Source organism: Trichomycterus rosablanca, chromosome 9 (genome assembly GCF_030014385.1).
Source record: "Trichomycterus rosablanca isolate fTriRos1 chromosome 9, fTriRos1.hap1, whole genome shotgun sequence".
Lineage (NCBI taxonomy): Eukaryota > Metazoa > Chordata > Actinopteri > Siluriformes > Trichomycteridae > Trichomycterus > Trichomycterus rosablanca.
The window spans coordinates 32,516,601-32,530,174 of record NC_085996.1 but is presented as its reverse complement, the minus strand read 5'-3'; the positions used below and the strand labels follow the sequence as shown (position 1 = coordinate 32,530,174).

General features: G+C 37.7%; 1 protein-coding gene across 4 annotated transcripts in view; it reads right to left on the bottom strand.

Moving 5' to 3' along the window:
* plcb1l (phospholipase C beta 1-like) overlaps window positions 1-13,574 on the bottom strand; it is a 157,001-nt gene that overhangs the window by 59,404 nt on the left and 84,023 nt on the right. For all 4 annotated transcript variants that reach the window (XM_063002252.1, XM_063002253.1, XM_063002254.1 and 1 more), the window contains exons 7-9: window positions 11,308-11,383; window positions 8,976-9,076; window positions 7,863-8,029 (exon numbers count right to left, since the gene is read on the bottom strand). In XM_063002252.1, the coding sequence (XP_062858322.1) occupies window positions 7,863-8,029; window positions 8,976-9,076; window positions 11,308-11,383 (344 nt within the window). The remainder of the gene's footprint in view (window positions 1-7,862; window positions 8,030-8,975; window positions 9,077-11,307; window positions 11,384-13,574) is intronic.

The window sequence follows — 13,574 nt, the reverse complement described above, 5'->3', positions numbered from 1 at the left end:
CCACCTATGGAAGTAAATCTGTCTCATCAGATTTTGAAATTTAAAAGCCTTTGAATTTTGATTACTGAACTTTAAGCCTTTGAATTTTGATTACTGAACTTTTTTGCCTCAGAATTCAACCCACACATTTTACAATAACTCATTTTCACTTTCATTTTTTGATGTTAACAAATTCAAAATCAAAAATTCAAGTTTATAAAATTCAAATAATATATATTCAGGTTGCTCAAATTCGATAGGTCAAATTCAGATCACAAAATTCAGATTAAAAAATTCAGACTAAACATCCGGGACACGCAGGATGAGCAATCGATTCCAGAGCCGTAGAGAGAACAGAGTAGCGACACTCCCATAGAGAACCGCTGTGACGGGGGCGGGACATTTCTCTGCACAGCTCCGGGTGGAGCTCTGTTCATTTCCACTACTGAGCAGCATTTTCAGCTGTATGTTGCTTTGTTTTAAAGAAATAATGAATTTGATGTCATTAATATACTTAATACTGTTATTGTTTAGCATTTGCTCAGCACTAAATGTTACATGTTTATCTTATTTAATAGGTATAACTGAATTTAGCTCATTCAGTTAAGCTTAATTAATGCCACTAGAGTCTTTTCACCTTAAAATGAGGTGATTAATCAAGAGTCTTGTTACAGAAATGATAATAAAACATTAGAGCCATAATAAATCATGCTACTTTTACTTTCACACTTAAGTACATTTGAAGGTAAATACTTTAGTACTTTTACTCAGTGAAGTGGAGGTAAAGAGTATTTTACTTTTACTACTACTTTTACTGGAGTAATATTTTACCTTGGATATCTCTACTTTAACTCAACTACATGGTTTGTGTACCTTGTCCACCACTTACATTAGACAAAATGAACTAGTGCATATTATTATGAATTAATTCATGTATTACATGTAGGAATGAATTATTAATCACTCATGAAATAAGAGATGAATGAAGCTATTTCATGTACCTGCACAATAATGTTAAAGGTACGGTAGTGTGTTTATAAATCTGTTCATTCAGTGCAGGTAAACATTATGAATCCAGCCACATGGCTCAGTGTTTAACCAAAATGATGATTATTATTATTATTATGAATCCTCAGGAAAGTGAAGGGAGATTATAGTTTATGCAAAAAAAAAGAAAGAAAAAAAGCTCTTTAATCTCTGTACTGTATATTGTTTATACTACTTAATGATATCACATTATGTAATGTATGCTAATATAATGTACTGTGTGTTAACAAGAACAACCTATTAAGTCATTATAAAAATCTTCCACTTCATATACCAAACTGACATTAAAGCAGATGCAGTAAATGTAAAGGCAGGTGAAAATACCCAGAAATTGTACAATATTTTATTATTTGCCTTTTAATATTTCACTCACTGCTGCTTGTCCCATGACAGCGCCGGGTTTGTTTGGAACTACTGGAGGGGTACATAAACCACGTGACCGCGAGAACAAGAAGTGTCGCAACTCTCTCTCTCTACGGCTCTGCTGTAAACGAAGCCGCTTCGTTGTCACTTGATCGCTGGAGTGTAACTTGATTGGCTGGGTGTCGGTTCGATTTGAGACAGAATCGATCAGAGCCGTAGATAGAGAGAGTTGCGACAATCCTTGTTCTCGCCGCCACACGGTCACGTGGTTTATGTATCCATCCAATAGTTTCAAAAAACCCCGCGCTGTCATGTTCTCATATCCCAGCTAGCACAATCATCTGGTCCAGCTCCCTCTTTTCTATCGGCACAGTCGGCCGAGTGTCAGAATCGGCCAGAATCAGTGTAGCCAGATCCGGTCCAGTTGTTACCACAGCTGGGTTTGGCTGGTGCTCGTAGAGACGCGGAACAACGTCACCATAGCAACAGTGCGATGCGAGCCGTTAAAAAAGAGGACTAATTATTTGTTCGTGTTTGGTAAATTAACGTTGAATCTTAACATTTTACTTAGCAAAATGTAAGCAGAAAGTCTATTAATGAGTTTTGGATTAAGATAGAGAGCAATTTGGAAATGGAAACTGTTAGGTAATGTTATCTATTGAGTTTCAGGTTAACTGGTAGTCTGAACTAATACACTTCAGGTAACGTTAGCTAAAAGGTAAACAGTTTCTTGCATTAGCCAACAGCTGCAAAATAATTAAAGCTCATTCAATAGTGTATTAAATACTTAATAATAATAATTAATAATATAAAATACTTATTTCCACCACTGTATATATATATATATATATGTGTGTGTGTGTGTGTGTGTGTAAAATATTTATGGTATGTATGTAGGCTGTATTAGTAGATGTAGTTGTAGTAGTAGTATGTTTAGTAGTATTGTGTATGCGTAGTATAGTATGTATATTTACAATATTGTTCACTTTGATAATTATCATTCTTATATGCAATTATATGTTATTTTCTATATATAATATTAATATAGTTGTCATTTTGTTTCACTTTTATAATTTGTCTTATTTTTAATATTCTGATTATTATTATTATTATTATTATACTTGCTGCAATTATCTTAATAAAATACTTTCTGCTGCACAATCTGTAGTTAATCTGTAGTTAATCTGTAGTTAATCTGTAGAATAAATGTATTATTTTATCTATGAGGATGTGAAAGGAGAAGAAAACGGGAAATAAATGGTATCGCAGTGTTTTGGGGGCTATTCCGGCCCAGCTGCGCCGGAAGTGGGCCACAATTACAAGGCTAGCTGGGATGGGACAAGCAGCAGTGAATGAAGTATTAAACACTAAATAATAAACATTTGTACAATTTCTGGGTATTTTCAACTGCCTTTACATTTACTGCATTTGGTATATGAAGTGAAAGATTGATGTTTATAATGACTTATAATGAATAGATCGTTCTTGTTAACACACAGTACATTATATTAGCATACATTAAATAATGCCATATCATTAAGTAGTATAAACAATATACAGTACAGAGATTAAAGAGCTTTTTTTCTTTCTTTTTTTTTGCATAAACTATAATCTCCCTTCACTTTCCTGAGGATTCATAATAATAATAATAATCATCATTTTGGTTAAACACTGAGCCATGTGGCTGGATTCATAATGTTTACCTGCACTGAATGAACAGATTTATAAACACACTACCGTACCTTTAACATTATTGTGCAGGTACATGAAATAGCTTCATTCATCTCTTATTTCATGAGTGATTAATAATTCATTCCTACATGTAATACATGAATTAATTCATAATAATATGCACTAGTTCATTTTGTCTAATGTAAGTGGTGGACAAGGTACACAAACCATGTAGTTGAGTTAAAGTAGAGATATCCAAGGTAAAATATTACTCCAGTAAAAGTAGTAGTAAAAGTAAAATACTCTTTACCTCCACTTCACTGAGTAAAAGTACTAAAGTATTTACCTTCAAATGTACTTAAGTGTGAAAGTAAAAGTAGCATGATTTATTATGGCTCTAATGTTTTATTATCATTTCTGTAACAAGACTCTTGATTAATCACCTCATTTTAAGGTGAAAAGACTCTAGTGGCATTAATTAAGCTTAACTGAATGAGCTAAATTCAGTTATACCTATTAAATAAGATAAACATGTAACATTTAGTGCTGAGCAAATGCTAAACAATAACAGTATTAAGTATATTAATGACATCAAATTCATTATTTCTTTAAAACAAAGCAACATACAGCTGAAAATGCTGCTCAGTAGTGGAAATGAACAGAGCTCCACCCGGAGCTGTGCAGAGAAATGTCCCGCCCCCGTCACAGCGGTTCTCTATGGGAGTGTCGCTACTCTGTTCTCTCTACGGCTCTGGAATCGATTGCTCATCCTGCGTGTCCCGGATGTTTAGTCTGAATTTTTTAATCTGAATTTTGTGATCTGAATTTGACCTATCGAATTTGAGCAACCTGAATATATATTATTTGAATTTTATAAACTTGAATTTTTGATTTTGAATTTGTTAACATCAAAAAATGAAAGTGAAAATGAGTTATTGTAAAATGTGTGGGTTGAATTCTGAGGCAAAAAAGTTCAGTAATCAAAATTCAAAGGCTTAAAGTTCAGTAATCAAAATTCAAAGGCTTTTAAATTTCAAAATCTGATGAGACAGATTTACTTCCATAGTTATTGTAAAATGTGTGGGTTGAGGCAAAAAAGTTCAGTAATCAAAATTCAAAGGCTTAAAGTTCAGTAATCAAAATTCAAAGGCTTTTAAATTCAAAATCTGATGAGACAGATTTACTTCCATAGATTTACTTCCATACATAGCCACCAAAACCACTGTGAGAGAATTAAGCAATAACTCATCTAGGGATTCACAAAAACATCCAGAAAAAATGAATTATGAATTTTATTATGTAGTAAAACTCTGTCATCTGTCAGACGTAATTGTATGCATGTTCACACTTGCATGACTAAATCAAAACGAAACTGAAGTCCTGAAGTTTAAGATGCTATGGAAAGACTTGAAACAAGCAGTTCTCAGTGACACAACCTGGACAGGATGTAGATGGCAATCATATCTGTATGTAGATGCCTGATCCATTTCTGGGGATTCAAACCCTGGATCCCAGCATTAGTGAGGGAGCATTATTTACCCCTTAGTGCCTTTATTTAGTTATGAATATAAAAAAAAAGTTGTTTCCCAGGCTCAACTCTCTACCTGTCAACCAAATAGTCTTCGGTTTTGTTGGTGTAATGGTAAATACATGTTAAAGTGGATTTCTGTTCATTCTGTTCTTTTAAGCTGCTTGGTTTTAATTCCTGAAAATCTAACAGTGTCCAAATTAACGGATTTCTGCAAATATGATTGGGCAAATTTTTTTCACAGCAATATAAAAGAATAAATGATAGAAAGGTGGTGCTCCAGTTATTACAGTAAAACAGGCTTTATACCTCAGACCTTTATACATACGAAAAAATGTTTTACAGAATGTGTTGAGTTGTTACTCAGGTTCCCTTCAGTTATATTATGTTTATTGAACTGAAACTATATACTGAATACTGAATATACTGAAACTATGCTGAAAGAAAAAGAGTGCAAATACAATACAGATCACCTGAACCTCAGCACAGTTATTTTAGCAGTGAGAGGTGCAGCAGCATCTTTCCACAATCAATTGTAGCCTAGTGATTAAGGTAGTGCACTAGTAATCAAAAGGTCGCTGGTTCAAGCCCCACCACTTCCAGGTTGTCACTTAACCCTCAATTGCATAGGCAGTACGCTGCCACAGGGCTGTAAGTCGCTTTGGATAAAAGTGCCTGCCAAATGCCGAAAATGTAAATGTAGTTAAACAGAAGCCCTGTTCTAGAGTGTAAAAAAACAGTAACTTAAAAATAGTCTTTCAGAATGTTCAGAAAACATTTAGGCAGATCAGTTGCTTAGACACCTCAGGCAAAATACATTTGATAACAGGACCAACTCTCATAATGTTGTCACATTAAATCACTCAGTGAATGATAAGTGACCCACCAGCCAGCAATTTAATTATGCCCATTCCAAATGTTGTCAGCAATTTTACCAGAAGGTGGCTAAAGCTAGTTGTTTTACAAATCAAATTCTTCCATGGATATGTAACTGAAACACACGCACACACTGCTCAAGCCAGAACCCCTGAATGCCAGTGCAGGAGAGGGTAACAAAGCTGACAGGAAAGTAAAACATCTCCCTGTCCTGATTGATTGTATGTTGAGAGTTCTCATACTTTGTTTATTCCTTACATTTACAGAGCCTGAGGTGTAGTACAAAGACTAGAGTTCACTTTACTGCATACACTTTATTGACAGCTGCTGCAGTGCAAAGAGAATCTCAATAAAAAAAAAGAATAATAATATAAAGTGTTCTGACTTTGAAATCAGGCCATGTATGGAAAGAAATGTTTACTTGGGTTCTGATTTGTAAAATATAAGCCAGGGGCTTTACCACCAACTGAGAATAAACTTACAGAGACAAAACATCATCCTGAGCATTTCTCTGCCCGTCCCAATTAATTATAATTCTAAGATTAAAATCCCATATGTGGTGTTTGTGTGTGTGTGTGTGTGTGTTTGTGATCTGAACAGAATGCAGAGTTTAGGACATAACAGCGAGTCTACTGTAGTATGGACATGGCAAGGGGCAAAATTTGCATCTGCCACCACCACGATCTGTCACAACAGTGTGTCCAGTATAACTACTTCATCTACTAAAGCTGTGGCTCATCACACTCATTTTTTATGTATTTTTCTAGACCAGGCAACATGAACTCTCCCGTTCTGCAGACGCTTTTAAGCATCAGATTAAATAAAGAATTTAAATACCTTGACAAGTATGCAAAGTTTTAACTGTTCATATACCAGTTTTATAGATAATGTTTTTCGTGCAGAGCATGACTGAATTGTGCCTAAAAATGGGTGCCAAAAGATTATTTAATGCTTGTTTATTGAAATGAAATGAAAGGAAATCTGAAAACTTGAAGGAATCCCAGGCAGATATGTGGACAACAGATGAGATACCTAACAGGCATTGATCAGAAGAAGGTAAGGCATGAACATATTTCAGAGGAGCTCAGCCCCTATAATATCTGTCTTAACTGGCAGATGTAGATCTTTCCTTATTCTTTACCCATCATAGTATGTATAAATATGTAAAGAGTTCCCCCAGCGGGCCAGCCATACTGGCCGAAAGATTGCAACAACATTTTGGTCCGGGCCAGTGGGCTGGCAGTAAGATAGGAAAAGGTTAATTAAAAAATAATTCACCCTGTTCTTCAATGGTTAGGACCCCCAAAGGACCACCACACAGCAGGTATTTTTTGGGTGGTGGATCATTCTCAGCACTGCAGTGACACTGACATGGTGGTGGTGTGTTAGTGTGTGTTGTGCGTTGTGTTTTTAAATACTGTGTCCACTCACTGTCCACTCTATTAGACACTCCTACCTAGTTGGTCCGCCTTGTAGATGTAAAGTCAGAGACGATCCCTCATCTATTGCTGCTGTTTGAGTTGGTCATCTTCAGTGGTCACAAGATGCTACCCACAGGGCACTGTTGGCTGGATATATTTTTGGTTGGTGGACTATTCTCAGTCCAGCAGTGACAGTGAGGTGTTTAAAAACTCCAGCAGTGCTGCTGTGTCTCGTCCACTCATACCAGCACAACACACACTAACACACCACCACCACGTCAGTGTCACTGCAGTGCTGAGAATGATCCACCATCTAAATAATATCTACTCTGTAGTGGTCCTTGGAGAGTCCTGACCATTGAAGAACAGCATGAAAGGGGGCTAACAAAGCATGCAGAGAAACAGATGGACTACAGTCAGTAATTGTAGAACTACAAAGTGCTTCTATATGGTAAGTGGAGCTGATAAAATGGACAGTGAGTATAGAAACCAGGAGGTGGTTTTAATGTTATGGCTAATCAGTGTATTTCTGGATGTTAAAAGTGTGCACACTAAACTGCTGGGTTTTAGTCTGGTTTGCACTTACAATTTACTAGTCAGTTCTACAAAAGTTCTGCAGAAATGTTGTCATGTAGTAAGATCATGTGTGTAGTGTGTGTGTCTAGACAATGTTGTGGGGACTATAAATGAAATAGAAATAAATCCTAAAGAAAAAAAAAATCCATACCACTTTTACCTGTATCTCAATCAGACTTTATTGTATCTCATCTCTCAAGCAACATTCCATTCCTGCATCTCGCTGAGCCATTACCATGGCAATGACCCTGCCAGGGCAAGTACCCCTCAGTAAATGTGCTTTTAAACCACTTAACTTCACCTTAAGCACAGCTGCAGTTGTTCACTCTTGCCATATAAATTACCAGGAACATTATTTATTATAGCTATTATATTGCTGGCGGGTGGTTGTAGTAACTGACCTCTCTGGTAGAGCATGATGTCCGGTTCATATCTCTCCACCAGTGCCTGCACTTGCTCAGGTTTAAGTGGAGGGTACAGGATCTCGTTCAGCCGGGGGTCCCGCTGCTTGTTGTTGATGAAATCAGTAATTTGATCTACTGTAAGGTACGGTCTGCTCTTAGCACCACTACAGTGGGAATAAATAAATAATAAATATTATAAGAAGAGAGAGGAGCAGTGAGTTCAATATTAAATTTATTTGTCAAATTGTCAAAGTGGTTAACAAAGCTATTAGCACTTTCCCTTATGCTAAAAGTAGTACAAACATATATGTTAGCATTTTTTCTCTTAGCAATTGCTTGCTAAAAATCTTGCACCAGGATAAAAATAAGACTTAGATATTTATATTTATACCCCCCGCTAAAACATAAAATTATAATTAAAGGATTCAGTATGTGACTTGGAATACAACAATATCTAATTCTTAAAAAGTTAACAGGCTGTCTAGCTATTTATTGTATGTGCTAACAATCTTAACTGATAACATTCGCTAGCAGGCTGTTTAGCTAACTGCTAAAATAGGCTTGTATTGGTCTTGGGAAGTGAAATCTATTTGTTTGGTAATCTATTTAAGAGTAGCCAAAGCTATACAGTTAGCAGGTTGGTAGGTATTTTGTTAATAGAACATTATGGCCCGCATTGCAATAACTAGTTTAACTCAAATGTCAACCCAGGTCAGTCATCCAAAGGGAGTTAAATCTATATAAATACCATGTTTTTAAGTTTTAAGTTTTGAAGGTCTGTATGAAGACTTCTGATTAACAGAAAGACCAGAGAGGAAGAGATAAAGCTTAAAGAGGTAAAGCTTTAACAACTATTTAAATGTTTAAAAGCTAAATCATCTCTACTATTATCCTTGTGACCTTCAATCTGTCACACAGTATCACAGATACCTTTTATATCACATCTCTTGACAATTACTTCATTAATTTATGGGAACAATGTGGCAGCATGAAATTTCACATTTACCAGTGAGTCATTGTTTTTTAAGGGCACATTTCCATCCTAATTCACAGGAACAGAGCAATTTTGATTATAAACCTGCACAGGATGATGAATAAATTGGGACTTACATTTCAGAGAAGATGGTATCGATGTCCTTCCTTGGACAAATGTTATTGAGAAAGACTCTGTATATATCTGGAGTGAACTGTTCTAGTGGAATTGCATCATTCTGCAGGGAATAAAGAAGTCTTAGGTGCACTGAACTGCTGTGTCAAGACTGGCATGAGAAAACTTTAAATGAAAAAAGGCCAAAAAGTCAACCAAATGAGACGTGGGCAATTACATGGACCAGCAGTCTTTAAGGACGATTTCTGCTAAGCCAGTGTTTCTATTAAAGATCATTTTCTTTAACAATGTTTCTAAAAAGGAGAGAAGTGAAAAAGTTTCATGGATGATGTTTCTTTTACTATTGTCAGAAGTTTCATAAAACCTAATTACTGTCTTTAAATAAATGTAATTAAAAATAATGCTGAAATGAGTAGCACAACATAACACAACTAAAATAATTAATGGTGTTATAATTAAATAAATAAAATTCACCCTCAACATTTGTACATGCTGTACATACAGTAATATAGTATCAGTTCATCCCCAAAGTATTGTCGGAATTTGCGCCCATTTAGTAAAAGGTGAATTTGTTAGGTCGTGTTAAAAGAATATTAGAGATGAAATGGTCTGGCTTACAGCTGACATTATTATTCAGGGCTTGTGTTAACACAGTGGTGGACTATTGATCAGAAAGTCACTAATTAAAGCCCCACCACCACTCAGTTGACTCTCATTAACTCTCATTTGCTTGCATTGTTTCTAAAAAAAAATGTGGTAATTGTGGTCATGGCTCTGTGCAAGCCACTAGGGATTTTAACACCAAACCCATCAAAACATGACTTTTATGGGCTTCGATTTGCACAGAGGCAAAGTCCTGCTGCAATAGGTTTATTTATTGGGATTTTAACATCATTTTGTACACACTTCGGTTACATTCATGACAGAAACACGACAAGTTTAATGTCAAACACAGTCATGAACAATTTTGTATCTTCAATTCACCTTACTTGCATGTCTTTGGACTGTGGGAGGAAACCGGAGCTCCTGGAGGAAACCCACACAGACATGGTAAGAACATGCAAACTCCACACAGAAAGGACCTGGACTGCTCCACCTGGAAATCAAACCCAGGACCTTCTTGCTGTGAGGCGACAGTGCTACCCACTGAGCCACCGTGCCGCCCCTGCAAGAGGTAACGGTCCTCACAGAACTGTTGTTACAAAGCTGGCATAACATTTACAACTAAAGTATATATATATACAGTATATTCTATTTATTTTATCATTTTCTCCTGATTTTAGCGTAGTCAATTTGTCTTCCACTGATGGGGGATCCCTGATCTCCTTGCATTCAAGGAGGGTATGTTGCTGCTCATGTCTCCTCCGACACATGCGCAGTCCTAGCGGACCCCTTCTTTTCGACCATGCACACTGCACAGGCACCTCTATCTGCTAACCAGGTTCTTTACACAGTGTTTGAAGACCCCACCCACATAGTCCAGTCATCCCGCCCCCTAGCAGACACTGTGGCCAATTAGTGTCTGCTGCAGGCACTGCCAATTATGCCCACTGGATGGTGCCCAGCCGACCGGTGGCAATGCCGAGTTTCAAGCCATATAAACGCATAAAAAATTCACTTAATGACACTCCATAGTTTTAATAAGACTGATACATCCATGCAGGGTTTTTATCAGAGAGAATAGCTAACGCTACACACTGACGTCATGGTTAACGACAGAGCTGAGAGATTAGCACTGCTGACATTTTGTTTTAATTAACTGCACATCACAACAGCAACAACAACAAATCACAAACGACCTCTAACACAGCTACGCACCGCTCAGCCCTGGTGCTAATTATGTACACTTCTATTTTGTGAATGAGTGAATGTTGTTTATCATGTGGTATTTGATTTAATAGCAGTTGGGCTTGACGAGTGGAAACGTACCATATGTTGCCATGGTCACTAGGCTATACAAGCATGATTCTCGATTAACAAAATGTCCCAGCAACATTTGTTTATTTTTCACACTGACCCAATATGTTTACTGACGGGGGTATTGTGGCCCTCACAAAAAAGCAATCTAGTTTCATCTGAGGCATCACATTACAATTTGTAAGGTTTCTTCTTCTGCAGATGCTCAAATGTAAAAATACACTAAATATAAACTATACCTAATTATAAAATGTAAGCTTTAAAGTACACTTTGTGATTGCATGTAATTAATACTAATGTAATTAGTTTGCCTAATTGGGTTAAACAATTAGTTAAAAAACACTGTAGCTTTATACTTTAATGGCAGTAAACAAAAAAGAAATAAAGCAGTGGTTATTAACATAAATCAATGCTTACTCTGCCAAACGGAAGGCCACAGATCTCCAGAGCGTTCTCAACCCGCTTCCTGTCTGCCGAAAACACCCGAAAGATACTAGAGAAGAGCACACACGAACTTGTTATAACTTTAATTTATACTTAAATGACTTAAGTACGTAGATGCATAGAGATGTAAATAGTCAGGAACTTTATGCCAAGTTCACACTACACGACTTTCCAAGTCGTCAGGTCTCTGTACAGTTCACACTACACAACTGGATCCTCTTGTAATCAGGAGTCTTTCAAGTTAGTGTGGCTTTCACACTACGCGACTGATCGGTGATAGGGGGTATCACACTACACCATCTATCACCAACTGGAATCGCAGACGAGCTTCTCTGGTTGCCCAAACTACGTGTTGTCACAAAAACAAACACGAGAACTGAGGAAAGGTTTAATGATACCATGTCCAAAAATGCACGTCAACAAGTAGCGAGTGATCAAAGTTTGTGCGCTGATGTGCAGCATAAAATCAAGGAGAAAAAAAGAAATTAATATGAGTAGATTTGGCAATGCGAACTGATAAGGTCAGAAATACTGTAAAATGTGTGTGTATGTGCAGACGTATTCTGATATAAACTATATTATGCCCCTGTCCCACCTTTTAACAACTCCTCCTCTGCGTTTCCCCTCACACTGTATCTTGCATTCTCATTGGCTGTTCGATATAACAGATCCAGGTATTTGACATGCTAGATATCTCTCTTCGAGCCGCTCGGTTTGAGTTGTTAAGTAGTTCACACACAGCAATTGAGAGCCCAGTTTCAATGTGCTATATATATATATACAGTATATGTACGTATATACAGGGGTTGGACCAAATAACTGAAACACCTGTCATTTTAGTGTGGGAGGTTTCATGGCTAAATTGGACCAGTCTGGTGGCCAATCTTCATTAATTGCACATTGCACCAGTTAGAGCAGAGTGTGAAGGTTCAATTAGCAGGGTAAGAGCACAGTTTTGCTCAAAATATTGCAATGCACACAACATTATGGGTGACATACCAGAGTTCAAAAGAGGACAAATTGTTGGTGCACGTCTTGCTGGCGCATCTGTGACCAAGACAGCAAGTCTTTGTGATGTATCAAGAGCCACGGTATCCAGGGTAATGTCAGCATACCACCAAGAAGGACAAACCACATCCAACAGGATTAACTGTGGACGCAAGAGGAAGCTGTCTGAAAGGGATGTTCTGGTGCTAACCCGGATTGTATCCAAAAAACATAAAACCACGGCTGCCCAAATCACGGCAGAATTAAATGTGCACCTCAACTCTCCTGTTTCCACCAGAACTGTCCGTCGGGAGCTCCACAGGGTCAATATACACGGCCGGGCTGCTATAGCCAAACCTTTGGTCACTCGTGCCAATGCCAAACGTCGGTTTCAATGGTGCAAGGAGCGCAAATCTTGGGCTGTGGACAATGTGAAACATGTATTGTTCTCTGATGAGTCCACCTTTACTGTTTTCCCCACATCCGGGAAAGTTAAGGTGTGGAGAAGCACCAAAGAAGCGTACCACCCAGACTGTTGCATGCCCAGAGTGAAGCATGGGGGTGGATCAGTGATGGTTTGGGCTGCCATATCATGGCATTCCCTTGGCCCAATACTTGTGCTAGATGGGAGCGTCACTGCCAAGGACTACCGAACCATTCTGGAGGACCATGTGCATCCAATGGCGGTGCCGTGTATCAGGATGACAATGCACCAATACACACAGCAAGACTGGTGAAAGATTGGTTTGATGAACATGAAAGTGAAGTTGAACATCTCCCATGGCCTGCACAGTCACCAGATCTAAATATTATTGAGCCACTTTGGGGTGTTTTGGAGAAGCGAGTCAGAAAACGTTTTCCTCCACCAGCATCACGTAGTGACCTGGCCACTATCCACTATCACTAAGAATGGCTTAAAATCCCTCTGACCACTGTGCAGGACTTGTATATGTCATTTCCAAGACGAATTGACGCTGTATTGGCCGCAAAAGGAGGCCCTACACCATACTAATAAATTATTGTGGTCTAAAACCAGGTGTTTCAGTTATTTTGTCCAACCCCTGTATATATATATATATAAATTATTATTTTTTTTAAGCATTTTTCCTCCTGATTTAGCGCATCCAATTTGTGTCCTTACACAGTGTATGAAGACCCTACCCACATATAGTCTGGTCCCCACCCTGCACATACAGTGGCCAATTTGTATCTGCTGCAGGCACTGTGAATTATGCCCGCCAGATGGCGCCCAG